We start from the raw sequence: 22,845 nt of genomic DNA on the forward strand, positions 1-22,845 counted from the left end.
TGAACACTCCGTCTTGTGTGTTCTTTACCTAATTAGCGTCTAGTGCTCTTGGTAAGAAGGATCCTCACTGCACAGCTAAATCACCATGGTAGGAAAATGCTACCTTAGGTATTGTACCATTACAGCAGGTGCCTGAGTCTGACATTTTTATACCAAACTTTATTGCAGCCTCAGTTTTCTTCCCTTTTTTTATTTCATATTCATATATAACATTTTACTGTTGCAGGGATGTTCTGTTGTGGGCAGGATTATGTGAATATGTCAGATACCATATGCTGCTCAGCTTCCAGTGGAGAGTCTAAAGCACATGTTAAAAAGAATGACCCAGTGCCAGTAAAATGCTGTGAGACTGAACTTATTCCAAAGAGCCAGAAATGCTGTAATGGAGTTGGATATAATCCTTTGAAATATGTTTGCTCTGACAAGATTTCAACTGGAATGACGATGAAGGTAATTGATAGAAAACCTCTCGGAGGCACTGATTTGACAACGGAAAGAGAAATACATTGTTCATAACTATTTTTCTAGAATAGGAATATAAAAACTCCTGTGTGCATTATTCATTTTCACATTACATCCATATTAATACCGAATGAGTTCGCTGTGATTGATGTTATTGCAATGAATTCTAAAGGAATTAATAATGATTAGCTGTTCTCAGGGAAGCTGCACCCAGCACTCCAGATCAGTGCAGGACTGGAAGTCTGTGTGCTGGAGGAGCCAGCACAGGCCGTGTGGGGCCTCTGCGTGGTGCTGTCTCACGCTCCTGAACACTGTAGATGGAGACGGAGGCAAATTCCAGCTTCTTCCCTCTACCCCACCAACCATAACCCACCACTTTCCTTTGAGAGAGACCTTAGACCCAGCAAATTCCCTTAGTTGTGTTTATATCATATTCCTTGAGACGGTTCAAGATGAGCAAATGCCTCTGTCAACCACAAAAGTGAATAGGCTATGGCAATAATCATTTATATTTATATGCTGGGATGCTGCCCATACAGCCATGTCATGTTTGTGGGCATTAAACTTGACCCAGCACTCCAGAAACCTATCATTTTAAGGAAAGGATTATGGGCATTTAAAAAACAAACACCCTAAGGTGTTCTGTAGTAATTTGTCATTCTGAGACAGCTAGAGGTGGGTGCTCTGGTCACAGACAGTGGAAGGGCACTTGCTGAATGAGGCAACTGCACAGTCCTTGTGCAGATGTCACACACTTTGGGACTGAAATAACTTTTATGAGATTATGAGATTTTAAAGTGCCCAGCAAGCACTTTGTAGCAATGAATAATTAAGATAATACATAAGATTTGTTAAATTATTGTGTTGAGGACAATATTTCTCCATGCTGAATCAAGTAGTGTGTTATAGGTAACATTCAATCTACAGGTTCCATTTTGTTTCCTGAAGACTTCTCTCTTGGTAACTTCCATCCTCTGCTCCCATCTGGAACGGATCTCTGCAGACTTTCTGCACAGGTGGCCCAGTGGGTCTGCCCTAAGCTGTCAACTCAGAAATTCCTTTCACCCCTCTCCTGTGTCTGTTCCCCTGTGTTCTGGCCCCCAAGTTTCACTCCTTTTGGAGAATTATCTTCCTGGTAATAGGTGTATGAAAGGTACATTTTTTGAGAGCTTCATATATGAAATTATTGCTATTCTATTCTCCCACTGGATCAATAGCTTGGCCAGGTATACAATTCAAGGTTAAAAATTATTTCTACTCAAAATTTTAATGCATGTCTGCATTTTAAAGCTTCTATTGATATTTTGATTCCTGTTTCTTTGTAGGTAACTGTGTTTTTTTCCTATAAAAGCTTTTTAAGGTGTTCTTTTTATTTTGCTCTATTTTCTTCCTTTTTCTTTCCTTTGATCTTTCTTTTTGTGTGTGTGATGAGAACATTTAAGATCTACCTTCTTAGCAATTAATAATTTGTTTTTTTACATTATAATCCAATGTGAGTGAGACAGCTCTCTTTCAAGCAACATCTCAGGAACCCACGCACTTTCTGTCTTGTGAAGCTTCACACACAGCCCTTGGGTTACAATGGAAAGGGAGAAAGAGTGGACAACTGCACATTGATGGAACATAGCTGGATACAGAGTACATCCTTCCTGTACACAAGTTACACAGGCATATCTAGGCACATGGCTTAAAATCCCATGTTCTCAGGGAAAGAGTAAAAAATGGACATATTGAGCACCTAACATTGTCTCTGCCATGTCCATCTATATTTCAGCTTCCAAAAATGTACAAGCTGTCCTGTGTGTTATTTCTCTGGCTATTTCCTTAGATCTCCAATATTTAAACCATTCTTTTACTGTCATTTGGTTGGGCTTTAAGAGTCAGTGGAGATAAAGGCAAGTGTTTGTTTCTCTATTTTTAAATAGAAGTCCCAATACATTTTTCTGAAGCAGCTTCATTTTGACTAACTTATGATAATAATTTAACTTGCTTTATGCAAGAGAGAGGCTAAATGGAGATCAATTTTTAATAGCAAAAAGTATTTTAAATACTTATATATAGGAAAGGCAGAGTAGATCTCTGCATGATAACAATATTATCTTATTTGTAGCTTCTGTAATTTGGGATGATTAAGTATTTAATTTCCTCAGATTAGGGTTCACTGGTACATATCAACCTCTATAAAAAGTCCAGGTATTCATCAAAGAAAAGATTTATAAATATAAATATGTATAACTATAATGACAGTTCATGAAATATTTAGATTTTCTAAAACTTGTATGGGACCACATTTCCCATAAGCATAGGAAGTGCAGATTCTCAAATACCACCTTTTTTATTTTCTCTAAGACTCTTCAGGAAAGTGTCAAAGCAGCAATAATAAAATAATGACTACTGTTACTATCTGTAGCATATATACCAAGTTCAAGGCATTTGCAAGTGTTATCTCATTAGACTCACCCAACAACCCTTCATGGTAAATGTAATTTCTCTTCTTCCTGTGAAGAAGCTGAGGCTTTGAGAACATATGTGACTTGCTCAAGGTCATGGAGCTAAGAAGTTGCAAAACTGAAATTTTAATCCAAAACTGTGTCATTTCATAGTAGCTTCTCTTTCTAGAACACAAACTGCCTTCATTTCTTTTTATGGATTTTGAGATATTAATTCATCAACTAGGTGAAAGAAAATTTCATTTGAAAACTCTAAAAATCTACCCAACATATGTCTAAATGAAATTTTAAAATCCCCTTCTTTCTCTCTCCCCACCCCTACCACTTGACTTAGGAAACCAAAGGGTGCAGGACTCTGTGCCCAGCATCAATGGAAGCCACGGCACATTGTGGCAGGTGTGACTTCAACTTTACCAGCCATGTTTGTACTGTGATAAGAGGGTCTCCCAATCCCACAGAGAAGGCATCAGTCGAACAGATATGTTCATCTGCTGAAGAAACCGTCCACACAGGAAGTGTGAACACACACTCCTTCACAGGTAACAGGAAGCGAGCTGTCGGCTGGTGGTGTAGCAGAGGTGTGAAAAGCTGCTGAAAATGCAGATTTATTTTACTCTGACATCATCCCTCCCTAACCTGATATCAATAAATTCCATCATACTTTGGGGCCAGCTAGTTACAAGGCACTTAGAGGCATAATCTGGATGTACTCACAGTTAGTAATTAAACAATTTTTAAAGTCTAACTTTAAACAAAGATGTATACTATGTTAAAGTAAACCTGTATTGAATGTAGACCAGAGAAATAAATAAGCTATGTGCCCTTTCCTGGTATAACCAGTTAATTTTTAATTAATTTTCTTTTTCAAAAGCTTGAATGAAGCTCTCTCTGAATGCATTGAATGAATATGGCCATCCTTGCAAACAGAAGAAAGGATAGAATCTGTCTAATTACTAGTAAAACTTAACAGTGTTATTCTGAGGAGGAGGTAAACCCACGCATGGTCTGTCCCCAAGATGACCAATTATCTTGGAAACAGTAACCTTCACAGTTATTGAAAATATTAATTTCTTTCTTTTTTTTTTTTTTGTCTTTTTTGTGACCCATAAGGGGATCGTAACCCTTGGCTTGGTGTCGCCCGCACCGCACTCAGCCAGTGAGTGCACCGGCCATCCCTATATAGGATCCGAACCCGTGGCGGGATCGCCGCTGCGCTCCCAGCGCCACCCTCCCCTGAGTGAGCCATGGGGCCGGCCCTGCAAATATTAATTTCTAAGCACCATCTTTACCCTGTTGAACAAGTCCAAAATAGTGGTTTTGAGCTCTGGCTGAGCTGAGTGAGAAACACTGTAAGGTTTAGAATTATGTCTTAAATAGTTCTGTCATCTATTAAATTTTTATTATTCATCCATTTACTTAAATCCCTACAGAATGTGTTTTTGTTTTTTTGGTTCTTTTTTTTGGAAATATCAAGTGTGTATGTGTCATTTATCATGTAGAGACAAATACAGTCCACTTAAGTGACATAATGTGAGCAAGTCAAGGTTAAACGATGCTCTACTCAGGAACGAATCATCACTCTGCCTTTCTCAAGCGATGGTGGTTAATGATGGTAAACCTGAATGCAAAAGACAAGGCAGAAAACCGAAATAAGAGGGGAAGGAAGGACAGAGATAAAGTTTACTGAACATTATTTAGTCCCAGTGCTGTAACAGGTACTTAAAATCCTTAACTCAGTTACCCTGCAAGTAATCATATAAGTATGGTCATTTAACAGATGAGGAAACAGGATCTGTGAAAGTAACTTGCTATGTTGCGGATTTAGAAGATTGTGGCTGGCTGGATAGCTCGGTTAGAGTGCAATTGTTATAACACCAAGGTCAAGGGTTTGGGTCCCCATACCGGCCAGCCACACACAAAAAAAGAAAACTGCACATGTTGTAGGAGATCCTAACAGTCCTAACAGTGCTCCAGACCTCCCTCAAGCTGTGCCTTCCTCCTAAAGTGTCTTTCCTCATCCTCCTCCTCAAGGCCCATGTCAAGATTCACGTCCTTGATACAGGCTTCCCAAGTCTAGCTCTTGTCTCCTCTGTGCTCCTGTGGCACGTTGTTTACAAAGTGCACCACTTCTACCATGTGCCATGGGCATTTGGACAGTAGTCCCATTTCTCCTATTAGATTGCAGTATCCTTATGAATAGGACAGCTTTGTTTACCTTTGCCTCATTATTTGGATTTAGCACACTGTAGGCAAACAAAAAAATTTCATTGGAATGAATTTAATGAGGAAAGGCCTCAGGATAGAGGACAGTTTGTCCAACCTTCCAATTTCCTCCTACTCCCAGCTATAGATTTAAGTCATGGGCCCTCATCTGAAGATGATTGGTTTGCATCTAGGAGAGTTCCCTGCTGTTATCTGACCCTTGTGATCAAGATCAAGATTGTAAAGGGCCTTTGAGATGTACTTGAAGTAGATCTCTCCAGAAATGAATAGATGTTTCCACCTACTGATATAATATTATGAAAGCTTTTAAAATCCATATTTCAGATTGCTTTCTTGCCAGAAAATATTAAAAATTGAAAAACATTAAGCATGCAAGGGGTGCTATGATAATTCCATTGAGACTAATTTAGATGAAGTCAGACGTTTTTAGAAACTTACAATTGAAAGTTGACAATCCCAGTGCTAACCAAAATTCGTTCATTCATGCAATTACTTATTTATCAAAAAATACTTATTAAATACCTACAAATAACCAGTTGCTATACTAGGACCAGCAGCTATAACAACAAACAAGAATTTTCATCAAGAATTTGAAGCCTATCTGAAGAGACAGGGAAGTAAATACACGATTACACTGTAATGTGATAAATTGTGTGCATGGAAGTGCTGTGGTAGAAGTAAGCATTGTCATCCTATGCTGCTTTTGCAAGGACACTTAGCCCAGTCTAGAAAGGTTGAGAAAGACTTCAAGAAGGACATTATGCCTGAACTGAGAACTGAAGAAGTAGGAGCCTGTTAGGTTGAGGGATGGTAACCAGGCAGAGAGCTACATTTGCAAATTTGGAAACAAGAGAAAGCACAGAAGGTGTGAAAACCACAGGTACCTCATGTGGATGTAGCACAGTATGGGAGAGAGAAAAGAGTGAGAGATGAGCTCAAAGAGCAGGGGTCAGGTTATGACAGACTTTCATGCCACACCAAGCAGTTGTCTTTATGCAATAAAGAGTGGGTTGTAAAGTTTGTAAAGCAATAGAATGGTGCGATCACATGTGCATTTTTGAAGGGTTACTCTGTCAGGTATTAAAGAAATGATTGAAATAAGACAAATATGTCTGAGACATTTAAGAAATTAACAAATTGATCAAACATACCCCCCCAAAACTGAAAAAAAAAACCCAAAAATCCTATTATTGGAAGAGTAGCACCGTATAACACAGAATTATTTTGAGCCAAGAAGTTTTTCTTTAAAAAGTGAGGGTGGGAAGAGTTGAAAAAGTTGGCAATTCCCACAAAGGAAGAAAAAGAGCTTTAAAAAGTGAGAAAGATTGTTGAGGAAAAGCAAAATTTCAACTAACAATAGCTTATGTGCAAAGCAAAAAGAATGCTTTAATGGGCTGGGAGCATCTTTGCAAGACCAGGCCTCAAAGGAAGATGAAGAAACAAGGAGAAGATATGGAGAGCAGAAAGGAGAAAAATAAAGAGCAGCAGAGGAGAGAACAGAGAGAGCTGCCGCAACTGGATTTAGAAGTGTCTGTGGTCTTGAGGGTGCAAAATAGCAGTTATTAGCAGTGAGCAGTTCAATATGCTGTAGCAAAGACATGTAAAAACATAGTGACCGCCTGTGGGTAGGTGGATGGTCTGGGCGGGTCAGTACCACAAGGTCATTCAAGGACCCAGAGTCCTTCCATTCTGTGGTTCATTGGGCTTTGGCCACTACCCTCATCCTTGTGGTGCAGCCTGAATCATCACAATACCCCAGCTCCAGCCCAGCAGCAGGGGATAAGAATGGCAACAGAAGACAGGCAATTTCCTCCTTAAACAGTGACACAGAAGTTGCCCATATCTCTTTCATATGCCTTCAGATGCTGAGATCTCAATCATGTGACCACATAAAGCTGCAAAGAAAACTGAGAAATGTAGTTTCTAACCAGAAAGTGCTGAGCAAGATGAAAGACCTGGGGACCCATGGTGGTCATCACAGGCAACAAGTGGCAGATACACTCTTGCCAGAGGAAATGGAGATGGAAAATAATGCTTTGCATTTGTAGGACAATTTGCATTTTGTGAAGTTCTGCTGCATAACTTCTTGTATTTTATTTTCATATTAATTCTATAAAGTTGACAGGGTAGGGTTTATTGTAGGGAGATACATGTAAGGAGAATGTGGTTCAAATAACCCAAACAGATGGCCTGAGAATTGACCCCATGTCCAATGGAGATAGAGCAGGTGGCCAGGCAGCCATGGAAGAGGACCTCCTTTTCTGAGAAAAAGTCATCATTGCCTGAGAAAGAGTCATCCAGAAACCACCACACAAAAATAAATTTAAAAAGAAACATACAAACATTCAAAATTCACAAAATTAAGTAAGTGGAAAATAAATGTAAGAAAACTCAAGTAATTCTTTTTAGGAAATGTGTAGCATTTGTACTTCTAAAGTTATTAAAGCTTAAAATGAAACTAAGACTTTGGGTACATTGCTGAATCACATGGGTCATTACCTAATAAAATTTTTGCCAATCTGAAAAGCTCAGCAGGTTTGGTTCATTGTTTCATTAGGTGGTAATTTTTGGTTTTGGTTTCAGTTCTGTTTTTGTTGAAAGAGGGAAGCAAGTATTAGTGGAATGTACATTCATTTTTATTCACTAACATGGTACCATGATAAAACAACAACAACAAAGCCTGTGTCTCATAACAACTCCATTATAATTCATATGCTCTTTTAATGAAGTTATATTAACAAAGTTATAGAAAGTAATAATCAGTAAAATTTATAATAATAAAACTATAAAAGGCTGTTGGCACACCTGTCTCATACAGGAGTCAAGAGTACATGAACTTGTGAAGCATTAACATCTAATTATACATTAATGAAGTGATTTTATTTTCAATCATTTCTTTAATGTATCCATGTTTCTCTGATCAGAAATGGTGAATTCTATTATGTTCAATTCCATATCTCTGCATCAAATAAACATTTTAATGTTTTTTTATGATTTAGAAATTAAAGATATTAGAGTTTTATTTATACACAAAGGGATTAGAGCATTACGCATTTATTTTTAAATGTTTCAAGGTTTTGATATTTATTTTTAATATGATGGTAAAAAATAAAAATAAGAAAAACCTCACTGTTTTCTGTCTTTGCAGATGTCAACCTGGAGCCCTACATGACGTATGAGTACAGAGTTTCTGTGTGGAACAGCTATGGGAGAGGATTCAGCAGAGCTGTTAGAGCCAGCACAAAAGAAGATGTGCCTCAAGGAGTGAGTCCCCCTCGGTGGACCAAAATGGACAATCTTGACGATGCATTTGTCTTAAACTGGAGGAAACCTATACAACCGAATGGTATTAAGCTACTTTTAAAATAGAAAAACAAACATAAATCTTATAAATTCGTAAGGAAATTGAAATGAATGTAGTCTACCTTTTAATTGGCATGCATCTAACCACTAGAAAGTATTTGCTGTAAAGGGAACTTTAGTTATGTGCCAACTAATCATTCATTTTGTGGTGTAGCCCTCATAAAGTTTTAGCCCAAAAAATAAGTAAAAAAGTAAAAGTTCCTTGAATCCCAGCATATATCTGAGCTGCTTTCAAGTAAGCAAAGTATATCCAGGGAAAAACTAAATAGTTTTAATATTGCAACTAAACTTGTTTGATAGTGAAGGAAAATAAACATAAACAACTCTGATTACTCATGTCAAGAATCCATCTCCTCCATAATAGTGTGCTTAAGAACTGCTTGAGCAATGGGATATATTAGCAAATTAAAATTAAATAATGCTATATTATCCCATTTATTCAGAACACTGAGACACCTGAGCTTTTTGCAAAAAGTTAAAGTGATGTGACACTCCAATACAGGCCTTTCTCTGCTTCTTTTAGGTGCCATTATTTACTACATTCTTCTCCGAAATGGAATCGAACGCTTTCGGGGAGCATCGCTGAGCTTCTCTGATACAAAGGGAATTCAGCCGTTTCAGGAATATTTATATCAGCTAAAGGCTTGCACGGTTGCTGGCTGTGCCACCAGTAGCAAGGTAAGGGGAGTGTGCCTAACCTCTGGGAAGAGAGGTCCAGTGGGAAGACTGTGTGAATATCCAGGTTGTGAGTGTCTTTTCCAATGACAGAAAATAACATCCCCCTCAAAGTGGCGTTAAGTTGTTCATGCTTCACCTTAACTGGGTGCAAATACTTATGCATGAAGGAAAGATCACAGTAAGGGAGATTATCTAAATATCAATGTTTTATTAATAAAAAACAAATAAAATCTTGAACCAATACCATCTTCTCTTTCACACTCTCTCCCACCATTTTTAGATAATCTTCTATAAGTCCTTAAAAATTTCAAAACCATTCTTCAGTTGAAGAGGGTTTCTATTTAAATATCATATCAACAAAAATTGTCTGCTCTTGAAAAACAGAAAAGAGCAAAACAGCCTGGCATAGAAAATAAATGGTTTGAAGTTTTCTGTAATAGCCTTGGCGAAAAATAATGAAGACTTAAGTTCAGGCACTGGGGTCAGAGTGCAGAATATTAAAAAGATACAACAGATATTTGGGGACAAGATTTACAGGACTTAGTAACCAACAGATTATAGAGGAATAAAAGGAAACAAGTCATGAATATTCTCAAAATATCAAATTACTTGAGCAATTTGTGGATAATGGTGCTATTCTGCAAGCAAATTTTTTTTAAAAAGAGGAAAATGTTAAAAGTAAAATTTAACATTAAATAAAATTTGTGATAAAGGTAAAATTTAAGATTAAATTTTTTATTTTAACATTTTATTGTACATATTTGTGGGGTACAGGGTGTTCTTTCAATACGTGCATGTACTGCACAATGATTCACTTAGGGTAGATAGCATAGTTTTATTCCCATTAGGAGAAGATTAATTTTTTTGTTGTTTTAAAAAAATATTTAAAAAGAAGGAACAGATAGCAGGATGGTGAAAACAGATATTATTTGGTACTATAAGTGAAAATGTTTAATCAGAAGCTAAATTAAGAAGGGACTGGAGTTTACTAGAAAGATCTATCTGGGAAGTTGACGCAATTGGTTTAGATATAGAGAGAGACAAAAACAGAATACCATAGGGGATGAGCATCGGGGAACGCTACCAAACGAAGAAAGAAAAGCCCACGAAAGAGACTGGGAAGAAACAAACAGTGAAAGAGGAAGAGATAGAACAAGCCATTTCACAGAAGCCAACCTCATCAGCGGAGCTGCGGGAGGACACAAATGCACGTGAAGCAGCTTCCAATCTTTTCACACAGTTAAAACTTCAGAAGAGCAGCATTTCACACACTGCAAGAACCATCCAAGTAAAACGTTCAGTCAGACTGATCAGCCACGGTACGCTGTGCAACATTTTGTCCAACAGACCTCCAGAAACATCTCTGAGCATGCCACCGTTCAGACAGATGGCCTCTGAGTGGCTCCATCAAAAGTCATGGTCCAAATGGTTCTCCAACAATTCGGTACTTTTTTGCATAGACACAGCTCATGCCTACCCAGAAGCCAAAACGATTGGAGAGAAAGTGAAAACGGAGTTAATTCTATGAAAAAGCAAATGCGGCCAGTTTTTGCTCAAAACTATATTTTGACAATATTGACTAAATAATTTGTTGATCTGTCATTGTTTCTTCTCACTTGGTTCTTTTTCTAGAACACTGGTGCAGACACTATAAAGTCATCTCGGGTGTCACAGAAAAGTCTGTCCATTTATATCGTTCAAAGCATATTATATGCAAGCAAGTTCAGATGTGGGTTTTGCTCCATATTTACTGGTGCTTAAAATGTACAAAATCAGGCTGTTAAAATGCAAAGACACTGATGGGCCATATGGAGGACAGTTATCAAGAGTTCTCTAGTAAGACAGTCTGCCAGCCAGATTTTACTTGTTTAAACCGAGAGCCACACTCTGCCGTCAAAATTATTGTTGAACCTGTTGTGATAAATGGTAGTCTGAGACTTATGTAATGTATTCAAGGTCAGATTTCATTGTTTAAATAGGTTGGGAGGGAAAGAATAAAAAAAGAGGACTGCTTCTCCAGGCCCCTGCTAACGATATGCCAGGCCAGACAACAACATTTTAAAACAAAAGTGACATTCTCATTGATCAGGATACCTAGTGTACTATTACAATAAATTGCTGTTTAATTCCTGTGTTTTCAGATAGTTGCAGCCACTACCCAAGGAGTTCCGGAGAGCATCCTGCCACCAAGCATCACAGCCCCAAGTGCAGAGGCTCTGCATCTGAGCTGGAGTGTCCCTGAAAAACCAAATGGTGTCATTAAAGAGTACCAGCTCAGGCAGGTTGGGAAAGGTCTCATCTACACTGACACCACTGACAGGAGGCAGCATACGGTTACAGGTGAAAAAAAAAGGAAAACCTACTGGAGGAGTCTGTCGTTGTGGTTAGGGGGGCAAAGCATCCCAGGGGTGTGTGTTTGATATATGAGGTCACTTCAAAAGGACGTGTTCTCTTGACATATGGTCAGGTCCCACTTATCCATGCTAATAGAAGAGCCCACACTGGCAGCAATAAGCCACAACAGCAGATAACTTCAGAAATAATTTATATTTGGCTTTGATATGCATTATGTGTAGGGTTTTTGCATCAGTATTAACTTTTTTTTTTTTCAAACAAACAGTAAGAAGCATTTTCATTCCCCAAGGATATACTCATAGGTAATGGGACTAGGAGAGCCAAGATTGTACTGGAAGGCAGGGGAAAATCAGCCAGAGGCTAACATTTGTCTGCTAAGTGGTAATTAATATACAGAACTAGTTGGCAGTTGACCGGTTGTGACTATTTGTTATTATTATTGTTAATTAATAGTAATTATATTATTTTCATTATTTATTATAACATTGTTTATTATAATTTGCTTTAATAATATAACAATAGTTATATTATTAAATAGTATACAATAGTACAATAGTATGATGCTAGATAATTGCTAGTAGTGATTATAATAATAATTAACATGTTTTAGCTTGAATGTCACTTCCGAAGAGAAGAAAAGCATTTTCCGACTTACCCAGCCTGGAACAGCTTCTCTAACACACCACCACATCCCTTTGTTTTATTTTCGTCATAGACCTCTCACTGCCTGCTATTTCAGTGTTTGTTTGTTTGTTTGTTTGTTTGTTTGTTTGTTTGTTTTATGTCGCCCCACTCAAATGTAAGTTTCCATGAGAGCAGGGACCTATCATGTTGAATGCTGTACCTCTAGCACCTAGAATATTCCTTAACATGTCAATAAGAGCTAAATAAATGTTTGGGGAGTAAATGAATTTAATATGTGCCAAATACCGTCCTAAGCATTTTGCATGTACTATCTAATTTGATTCTCTTTACAATCCGTTGAGTAGAGAGAATTATTACTCCCATATTACAGAAAAGAAAACTCTGAAAAATTAAGCAACTTAGTCCATTATTTGGGTCAAACTACCAAACAGTTGCGTAAGTTTAAACTCAGAGACCACAGGCAAGACTTCACCAGCTTTCACTTTTTCCCTATTGTCAGTCACCTCCTTCTAGGACCTCCTGAGTGAAAAATAAATTCATTGTATTTTGCTCTCAAACTCCATAACTCCCAGACACACGAGCAAGCATTCATTGACAGAATCTCCACTGGTTTTCCAGAAGTGCCATAAGCCTGCAGAAGGTGCTTAACACACACGAGTATTTGCGAACTAACACTTTGTCATCCTTGACTCGAGATCCTGGGCTGACTCGATGATAACGGGTATGGGGAGAGTCCTCATCCATTAAAATGATCAAATTTGTCTCTTCTATCTTATTTCACTTGAAGTGAAAATCATTACAAGTGATTGAAATAATGTTGCATTACACAGTAAAACCTTACCATTATATGGAGCTTTATCATGTTAAAGAACCATTTGCATTCTGACTTAGTTGATTCTCATCACACGTGAGGGGTGTTTTTAATAACCACATTTGAGAGATGAAGAAAAAAACTGACCTACTCAGGGTATCCAAGGCACTACCTCCATCTCTAAGGAAATCAGAATACTATTTCATTCTAAAAAGTGATTTGCTCACTTGCTGTGTTCTAGGTAGTGCTCTAAAATAAGATTGCTGCTCTTAAGATGCTATCAGCAATAGGGAAACCAGCACATAAAGGAATAACCACAAACACAGTGCTAGCTAGTGCTACCACAGAACTCAGTACAGGATGCAGTGGCAGAAATCAAAAGAATGACTTGGAGTATACATGGGATGTAATTGCAGAGTTTTGGAAGCCAAGTGAAGGCACATTAAGACTCTGCACCAGAAAAGGTTTCACAATACATTGAGTTAGCTAAAGAAATTTCTTCCTCTTATAGGATCTATCTTCCTAACCACCACGGGCTTTGAATCATTGCCGGCTGTATTAGTTTGCGATGTTTGGAAGCCGCATTTGTAAGCCAGCAGACCAAATTCAATTGCAATGTTCAAACCAACAGGATTGATAACCTCGTTAATTATAAAATAATTGTGAAGATTTTTTTTAAATACCTTTGCTCTCCCAGTTTATCCTCTCATTGTCATTTTTAATAGATATTTTTATGTCAGGGAGGATTTTATGCACACACTGTGGTGTCAGAAATCCCCTCTTATTAGAATAAATATTTTAAAGTTTTCCCCATAATTTTAATTTTTACAAAATCATAAAAGGGAAAAAGCCTCTAGCAGCCATTTGGTTCATCCCTCTGTTCTGTTTTAAATAGATTTAGGGAGTATTTCACTTGTGTAATACAGCCCTAAAGAGGGGTTTCTTTGTTGAATGAAGAAATAAACCCTCTTTCAGCAAAACCTTTCCAAGTACAGAGTCTCCTGTATGAAGTTCCTATGGGACAGGAATGGTTCTAGGCATTAGATGATTTAAAACCTGAAACCTATATAATATCACACATTTTATCTGTCAGGGAAAATTCAGTTCCAGGGTTTAGCTGACTGATCACATACAGTATATTTTACGATGTGAATGACTGTTCTATTGAGTTCATGGAATGAACTAAAATAATCAAATTTATTTCCCATTCCATCTCAGATGTTTGATCGAAGAGCTGCCTGACCCCCCTAGGGTAAATGTTTTGGTTTTTTCATCATTTCCAAAACCTTGGCATTCCCTAAGCAACAGAGCACCAATGAAGCTATAGCACTAGTCGTCCTGGAGCCTGAAAATCTAGGTCCTAGGAAATGACAGACGGGAAAGGGAGCACCTTGGCTCAGCCCCATTGTCTCCATGCTTATTTTTAATTACCTCAAGGCTTTAGAAACATGATCCCGTAAATGCTTTGTGGGAATAGTGGCGAATGCACTCCTCATGTGAAATCCATAAATTGCTCATAATCCTCTCAAGATGTTAAAAAAAAGCATGAAGTAATTGAAGACAGGAAGTCCTCGGTTAATTATTTAGAGGAGTTATCAATGCTCTAAGTAAACTGAAGCGTTTTCTGCCATGGCACTGAGCTGCATACCATGGGGACCGAGCAGCAGCCGCCATGGCCTTCTCAGATTCACTAATGCAGACGGTGCGTGGCAGCTCGTCAATAAAAGGCCTTTTCACATCACTTATTCCTACACGCATCCCTCATCCTGTACAGAACAATTCGGACGCCAGCTATGGCCTCCTTTCGCTCTGGGTCACCACTCCTTTATACCTGGGCCTCCTAATGTGGGCTTAGGGGTAGAGGACAGGAGAAAAGGATTAACTCAATAATTAGGACCACCAAGAAAAAAATGAATTAATCATGTCCTCTTTAGCGGCAGATATGGTTAAGAGCCTATGTGTCTCTTAACTCCAGGGAAACAGTTTCCAAAATAATTAATTAAAAGTTGCACATCACTGCGTTTCACCAGCATTGAATTAGTAAGAATAGAGCGATTTGTCTTCCTTTCTCATCCCCTTAGAAGTTAATGAAAACCTCGGGTGCTGAATTGAAACTCTAACAAGGCTGGTTATAGCAGAAAGTGTAATTCTAATGTTACACTGAAACAGATATGTTACACATCACTTTAGAAAAATAGAGGACCTGGTTTGACCATCAGTATAACAAAATGTGGAAATTTTTGTAAGGGGATTTTACCTTTAGATAACTTTACGACATGCTCCCAGAGTATCTGTGCTCTCGTGGTACTTATTACATTTTATTGTAAAATCCTTTTTTCTTGCCCCTTTTCCTCAAATAGTAGGCAATGCTTTTTAATGGACAGAGACAACAACTTCCTCTTTACCACTGTGTCCCTGATACATGTAACAGCACTTAACATATTCAAAAAATACTTGTTGAGAGAATAATTATTGAATAATAAACTAGCATCTCAATGACTACATTCTGTTTTGGTTGGAGATAAAAATCCCACAGTAGAGCACATCTAAATCTCAGGTAGGACCAGCTACGTAATTTGCAGGGCCCAGAGCAAAATGAAAATTCAGGGCCCGTTGCTGAGAAATGATTAAGAATTTCAAGATGAGGAAAGAGGAACATTGAACTAAGCTCAGGCACTTCTAAGCATCAGGCTTTGACCTCATAGGTCAGCAGCCCACAAAGCCAGCCCTGATCTATGGCAATCTGATTTTATTGGCAGTATATTAATTTAAGTGAAACAGTTAGGAAGAAAACTAGGATGGTGATCATGTCCTCTGAACAGCTTCAGGAGTTTCTTCTGTAGTTGTGTGTAATGCTCTGGGCAGCAAGTTCCACACCTACTACCTAAGTACTGACCACCAAGCATCAGACCTGTTAAAACAGATATGACTAGTAATTTTGTTTTCATTTTTCCAACTCTGGGGAAAACTAGCTTTATGCCTGACTACTTGCCAAAAGGAAAAAGAAAAAAATAGCATAGCATCAATCACTATTTCTCTGTCTCTTTAAAACTGCTTGTTAACACAATATTATAGCCAAGGAATTATAATTAACAGCTGCCTAAATATTAGTATTTAAAGAAAAAACAAATTCTCCTGAAATCCCAGATATTCCAAGGTACTTTACCTGGGCAATCACTAATTCTGTTTTGCCCCAACAGTTCTAACCAACCCCTTCTCTCTGGGATGTCCTTGTTGTCATGCATTTGACAGCATCAGACTTTGCTGCTACCTGATACAACATTTTGTTTTTAGAGAAGAAAATCCTGCGTCAAAATTTGGACAAGATGCCTTAATCTAGTAAAATACTGAACTCTAAAATATCGTTACTAAAATCAAAAGCAAGGGGCTTTCCTTGTCGACTATCTTAATAATTGTCTTAATGTAATCTAGATTTGGAAAGAGAGTCTGCCAAACAAATAACACATTTAGAAAGTGCTTCTTGGTACCATCTAACCTCAGTTAGGATGGCTAAAATCCAAAAGACTCTGAGCGATAAATGCTGGCGAGGTTGCGGAGAAAAAGGAACTCTCATACATTGATGGTGGGACTGCAAAATGGTGCAGCCTCTATGGAAAATGGTATGGAGGTTCCTTAAACAATTGCAGATAGATCTACCATATGACCCAGCTATCCCACTGCTGGGATTATACCCAGAGGAATGGAAATCATCAAGTCGAAGGTATACCTGTTCCCCAGTGTTCATTGCAGCACTCTTTACAATAGCCAAGAGTTGGAACCAGCCCAAATGTCCATCATCGGATGAGTGGATATGGAAAATGTGGTACATCTACACAATGGAATACTACTCAGCTATAAAAATGAATGAAATACTGCCATTTGCAACAACATGGATGGACCTTGAGAGAATTATATTAAGTGAAACGAGTCAGGCACAGAAAGAGAAATACCACATGTTCTCACTTATTGGTGGGAGCTAAAAATTAATATATAAATTCACACACACACACACAAAAAAAAACCGGGGGGGGAGGACAAGATATAACAACTACAATTACTTGAAATTGATACAACAAGCAAACAGAAAGGACATTGTTGGGGGGAAGGGAGGAGAGGAGGAAGGAGGGAGGTTTTGGTAAGGGGCAACAATAATCAACCACAATGTATATCGACAAAATAAAATTAAAAAAAAAAAATTCAGACTTCTGCAAAAAAAAAAAAGTGCTTCTTGGGATGAATCTGATTACAAAGATATTGGGAAGAGGGGCCTAAGCTATGGCCTAGAATTTCACATAAAATACAGAATTAAGAATGCAAATTAGCTTGTAGGACGTAGTCAGAACAGAAAGTCACGAAGTTATCTCACTGGCATTTGCAATGCAAGAGTTTGTTTTGATGCTTTGATGTCCAATTCACATGAGGTATCAACTGAATTCATCAAGCATTAATAAAGGTTATGGACAGTGCCAATGGCTGCTCATGGATGGCAAGAAATTGGCTTGGCTAAGTGGCATGAGGAGCTGCTGAGACTGTGTTGGAAGATGCCATCAAAAAGAGAGGGCTCCAGCATGTGAGCTCCTGGAATATTTCTTAATCAAATTCTGTAAAACAAGTAATAATTTAAATGCACCTTAAATGTCTCTAAATTAAATTTATGGTGAGTTGGTGTATCTGTTTCGAACATTTAGATCTTCACAGATAATCAGATTAGTCTCAGGTAGAACCCTGATGTAGTTCTACAACCTTCAACAGTGAAGGTTGCCAGCAGATGCTGGAAGTTTTGGGGAATCTCCATGAGCAGAGGTGCTCTGCAGGGGATTGCTTAGTGAGATCCCGGCAAGTGATGGCAAAGGGAAGCACAATTATTACAGCAGCAGGAACTGGATTAATGAGTCAGGTGGATCAAGCCAAACATCCAATTTGGGTGAACTGGTGCAAGGATGGGTTACTTGCCTGTGGGATGTTGTTGGGAAAATGGAATAGTTTGGTCAGGGCCCTCGCATTAGGTCCAGTTGCATGTGGTTCAGCATCCTTTATAAGCAAATGTGTGTGTGTGTGTGTGTGTGTGTGTGTGTGTGTGTGTGTGTGTGTGTGTGTGTGTGTGTGTGGAGTTAGTGCACATGCGCGCTAATGTGTCTTTTTAGTTTTGTTGCTATTCTTGGGTTCTTGAGAGAGGGAGAGGGAGAAAGAGGGAGAGAGAGGAGTTTGGTGAAGCAGGCAGGTGGGCATTGGCCTCGGGCATCCACCCAGTGCAGCCATGCTTTCCAACCTATGGCTTCCAGGGACCTTTTGGCCAGTTACCTAGCTCATAGACCTGCGTGAAGGGGTCTGGTGACCCAGCCTGGTATGTGAAGGGTTTTGTGACCCAGTCTGTGAATGGGCTTGAGGGGTCCAGACCCAGACCTAGTGCAACAATCAGCCCAGTTGGTGCAGGATTACCAGCAGGTAAAAGAGCCTGACAACTAGTGTGGTCGCCTAGCTTTACTATTGGCGTCATGAACAGGATTAAGAGCTAGACAGATGGTTATTCATAATGCTTTATAACCTCCTAACAAAAACTATTTAAAGTAACCCAACCTTCTCAGCACTTGAACTAATCACTAAACATGCGGATCGAAGAACTTGGGGAATTAAATTTTCTTTAGGGCTATTTGGTAATTCTTTAGAAAACAACACATGACACTGCAGAATAATTGGCTGAACGCTCTGAAGTAGCACTTGCTATCTGAAACTTTAATGGACAAAGTGCCTTTTCCTGACTATTTATCTAGAGATTAAAAATTAGAAGCAAACTGTTCTTTAAAGAGTGCATCCAATATAACTTACATAGACATGGGTTTTGTTTTCAAATCATATTTTTATGAGCCATAGGCAGACATTCTGCTGTCCCTTTTTAACACACATTTACTCTTGAAAGTAATGTTACTTGGAAGTGTAATTGTAATGAGTTTGGTTACATTATGCCTCTTTTCTTTAAAAGAGAACACAATTCCCTGTAGGGAAATTCAGGTAATTTGCAGCCACAGTAAAATCTTCTCTATCCTGAAATGTTAAATACTTGGCTTTTCTCCATGCATTTGCCTTTCTCTTCTCTACAACTGCTATTTCCTACTCTTTTAATTCAATGCTGAGCACTTGAATGATGTTTCCTTTTCTCCTTCTACTCTTCGACTTCAGGATTAAGTTACAGTCAAAACGGTTCCTTTGAGACATCTTGTTGTTTCTCTCTTCTCATCCTGATCAATTCATGAGTAGTTTTCAATTGGTGTGCCCTTTTCATTGCCTGTTGCTAGTACTTCATATATATCTCATTTTAAGGACTACCAATGGGGGCTTACTTAAAATGACAGCAAATTCCAGTTGAAATGTGTTGATTTTATTGAGTTTTACAGAGTGATAAATATATATATGTATATGAAAGGTCATCCAGATCATGTAAATCATCCTTGCCTGACAGTAGTTGATGCTTTCCTTACAAATTAGTTGAACCAAGCCTATTAGTAATCCAATTCTCTAACAGTATAAAAAATGCAAGACCTAAAAAATAGAATATAGAAAATTATGGATTCAAATATTGACTTCCCTTAAGTTAATCTGTAGCTCAGTTAAGTAGTCTACACTATCATGCCCACAGTTGACAGATACAGAAACAGATATGGAAACCGAGGCACCTAAACTTGCCTGGTTAGTAAGTAGGTAAGTATTAGAACCCAAATAGTCTAACATCAGACTCTGCTCTCTTAACAGCTATGCTGTACTGCCTCAGTACATGACTCATGATAATATTCAAAATGAAAATATTTAAATATATATTCCCAGTTGGTTTTTTTATATTACTGGAAATTTCACTGGGCTTTGAGCTACCTATTTGTTATAAGGCTAGGAAACCTGACCCAATTGCTCTGGGCCACATTTCTCAGTCCAGCTGCACAAGTTTTAATCCTGGCCTCTCTCCTTCTTATCTCTGTGATTATAGGCAAGTTCCTCCAATCCTATGTGCCTTAGCTTCCTTATCTGTAAAATAAGATCTATCTGCATTTGTAATAGCATGCACCTTACGGAGTTCATGTGGCCATCAATTATGTTAATGCCTGTGAAGTGCACAGAAGAGGGCCTGCTGGTAGTAAATGCTCAATAATCTTTAGCTGGTATGCTATTTCTGTAATCTTATAACTAATATCCTTGAAAATAATTGAAATTCTCATAAAATCTATTTAGTTAATATATATAGTTCAATGAAAAGAAGCATAAAAATAGAACAACAAGAAAACCTAGTTCCTGAGCTTGTAAATTATACTTTTTGTATTGACTTGATGTTTGATCTAAATACTTTTAACACATTTCTTTCAGTTTAAGAGCAGCTGCAATGTACACAACTATGATTTGTCAATTAAAAATAATGTTCAAAAAATAGCAGGTGCAATGGTTTCTACCATTTTTACATCTTTCAGATGCTGTTTACTCTTCAGAGGGAAGGCAGTCATTGAGTACTTTCAATGTCTTTAGCTGTAGTTCTTCTTTGATGGTAAGAACATAGAGCTTGGTGTTAAAGTCAGGGGTATGTCCCTACCCCAAACTGATCACTTATTCACTGTGTGAATATTAGTTATTGGAGCCTCAGCTTTCCTACCTATGAAGCAGAAATAATTCTTGTTCTGGTAATATTCAAGGAGAGACCTCTTCATACATATAGAATAGACTATTCATGATGCTAATTCTCTCGTAATGTTGTAACTCTCTAGCTTATATAAAGGCACATCCTCTAGGATGAGGTATTATCAGCAGTTTCTGGTCCTTATGTGTAACATACAAGATTCTGAACTTATGTGCAGGCATGCAACATTAATTGTAATTTTAAGAATAGTTTCATTTAGAACACTTTATCTTACAAACCAACATACTTATCAAGCAGGCATTTATTAGCTCATGAAAGTAAAAAATGAGGTGTAGATTTAGGCATGCTAATACCCATCCTAAGATCTTCTTTAACAGTCACTGCATGTCTGAAACCAGACCAGCCAGAACTCAAAATGAAGAAGAGAGTTAAAGCCATTTTTTGTCAGAATATTTCATAAAAAAAATAAATATCTCTTCACTTTTACTAACCGTACTTACCTCTGGCATTCAGAAAAAAATCTAGAAAATATTTATTGCTCAGAAATGACATTAATTTTTGTTATTATTTTATCAATATTCTGCAACTAAAGAAGGATCTCCAGCTCAGTGAAATAGATGCTGTGGGCAGGGATACATACAGAATTATGAGAAAGGACCCATTTGTCAGGTCATGCTGAGACAAATGTCATAGCCTCGTAGTCCTGCCATCCTTATGGGGCACTTGTGTGGGCTTGCTTTTCTTTAGACAATATTTACAAGCAGTGAACAGCTAAAATAGACACTAAAGGGGAAAATGACCAAAAAATAAAAACACTTAAAAATACCATTCCTACTCTCAGAGGGCTTACATTCTAACAGAGAAAGTGAAACATTCAGATGAAATACTGTTCATTTATGGTTGAGATGCCTTTTTTCAGTAGGGGAGTTACGTTATCAGGCTAACCCACTTTGCCACGGCAGCCTCTGACTTTCATCCTTGGATATTCCCTTCCATTTTTCTCTGAGCTCTACATTTTATAATCTTAGCATTTCCCCATAAGCTTTTATCAAATACATGTGGCTTGGGTATGGCTTAGATCTTTTGTCATATTTCTGATGTGTAAATCAGATAAATATCAAAATTATGTAAATCCTCCATAGCAATCAAATGGAAGATTATAATCAAATAAGTACCTGCATCTCATCTCTAAATTGATAAGGAAACACAAAGGCTCTGAAGCTGAATCCTGGAGCAGCTCCAGCTGCAGAACATCATTGCTATAGTGGAGAACCCAGGCTCCTGCTCCAGTTCTGAGTGAATCAGATCACTACTTTTTTCATTCAGATAACAAGCACCTACTTCGTGCCTGTCACTATTCAAAGGACACAGTGGTAGGCAGAACCAAGTCCTTGCTCTTTCGGCATTTATATCATGGAGGGGAGATGAACAATAAATAAAGAGAAAAAACAAAACATCAGAAAATGTTGAAAGCTATGTAATAGAAAATAATCTGAAGAGATAAAAAGTAGTTGGTATGTGGCTTAGATAAAATGGTCAAAATTTTTAAAATGTAGCATTTGAGCAGAAATCTGCATAAAGTGACAGGGTGACTTGCAAACATCCCTGGAGGAAGAGTCAGCCCTACAAAAAAACAAAATGTGTGAAAATGTAGTTTAAAAGACATGAAAATAAAGTAAATAATCATTGGATCCATTCTATAACTTAGCCCAATTATTTAACATACATGCTAAGTTTTATTCTTTAAAAACAATTTTTTAAAGAAAACTTTGGCATTGTTTGGACTTTTCAAGAATCAAGGGAAGAGATGTCTTATACGCCTCGACATACTCCTCGTTGAATGCTGCTGAGTTTTAAAGTTGCTTCTGCTAAAATAAAATACTATTCTGGTTATCCCATTTCATCTTCTCATATAAGCTATTTGCTATAATGATTCCCCATTTTACAGACCAGTAGACCAAGGCAGAGAGAAGCTAAGTAACTTGTCAGAGGTCACTAGCCATGGAGTGATGAAATCTAACAATATACAACTTCTTTTGTAAATGGATTAAGTCATTCTTTTTTCCCTGAGAACTTATTGAGCAGTTACCGTGCTACATCATATTCCAAATACAAAGGAAGTAATAAGCACTATCCACTCATCAAATTATTCTTAATCTCTGTGTAAAGACAAAACCAACATACCCAAAGAAAGTGTGAGATGGTACACTATGGGCACATATGATGAAGTACAAAGGTTTTTT

At 37.8% G+C, this 22,845-nt stretch overlaps 1 protein-coding gene across 1 annotated transcript in view; it reads left to right on the forward strand.

Annotated features, from left to right (window-relative positions):
* The window catches only part of USH2A (usherin), a 763,885-nt gene that overhangs the window by 612,685 nt on the left and 128,355 nt on the right, over nt 1-22,845 (forward strand). The window contains exons 50-54 of the mRNA XM_063114845.1: nt 227-450; nt 3,247-3,451; nt 8,284-8,481; nt 9,022-9,176; nt 11,318-11,516. Of these exons, the coding sequence (XP_062970915.1) occupies nt 227-450; nt 3,247-3,451; nt 8,284-8,481; nt 9,022-9,176; nt 11,318-11,516 (981 nt within the window). The remainder of the gene's footprint in view (nt 1-226; nt 451-3,246; nt 3,452-8,283; nt 8,482-9,021; nt 9,177-11,317; nt 11,517-22,845) is intronic.

This window comes from Cynocephalus volans, chromosome 11 (genome assembly GCF_027409185.1).
Source record: "Cynocephalus volans isolate mCynVol1 chromosome 11, mCynVol1.pri, whole genome shotgun sequence".
NCBI lineage: Eukaryota > Metazoa > Chordata > Mammalia > Dermoptera > Cynocephalidae > Cynocephalus > Cynocephalus volans.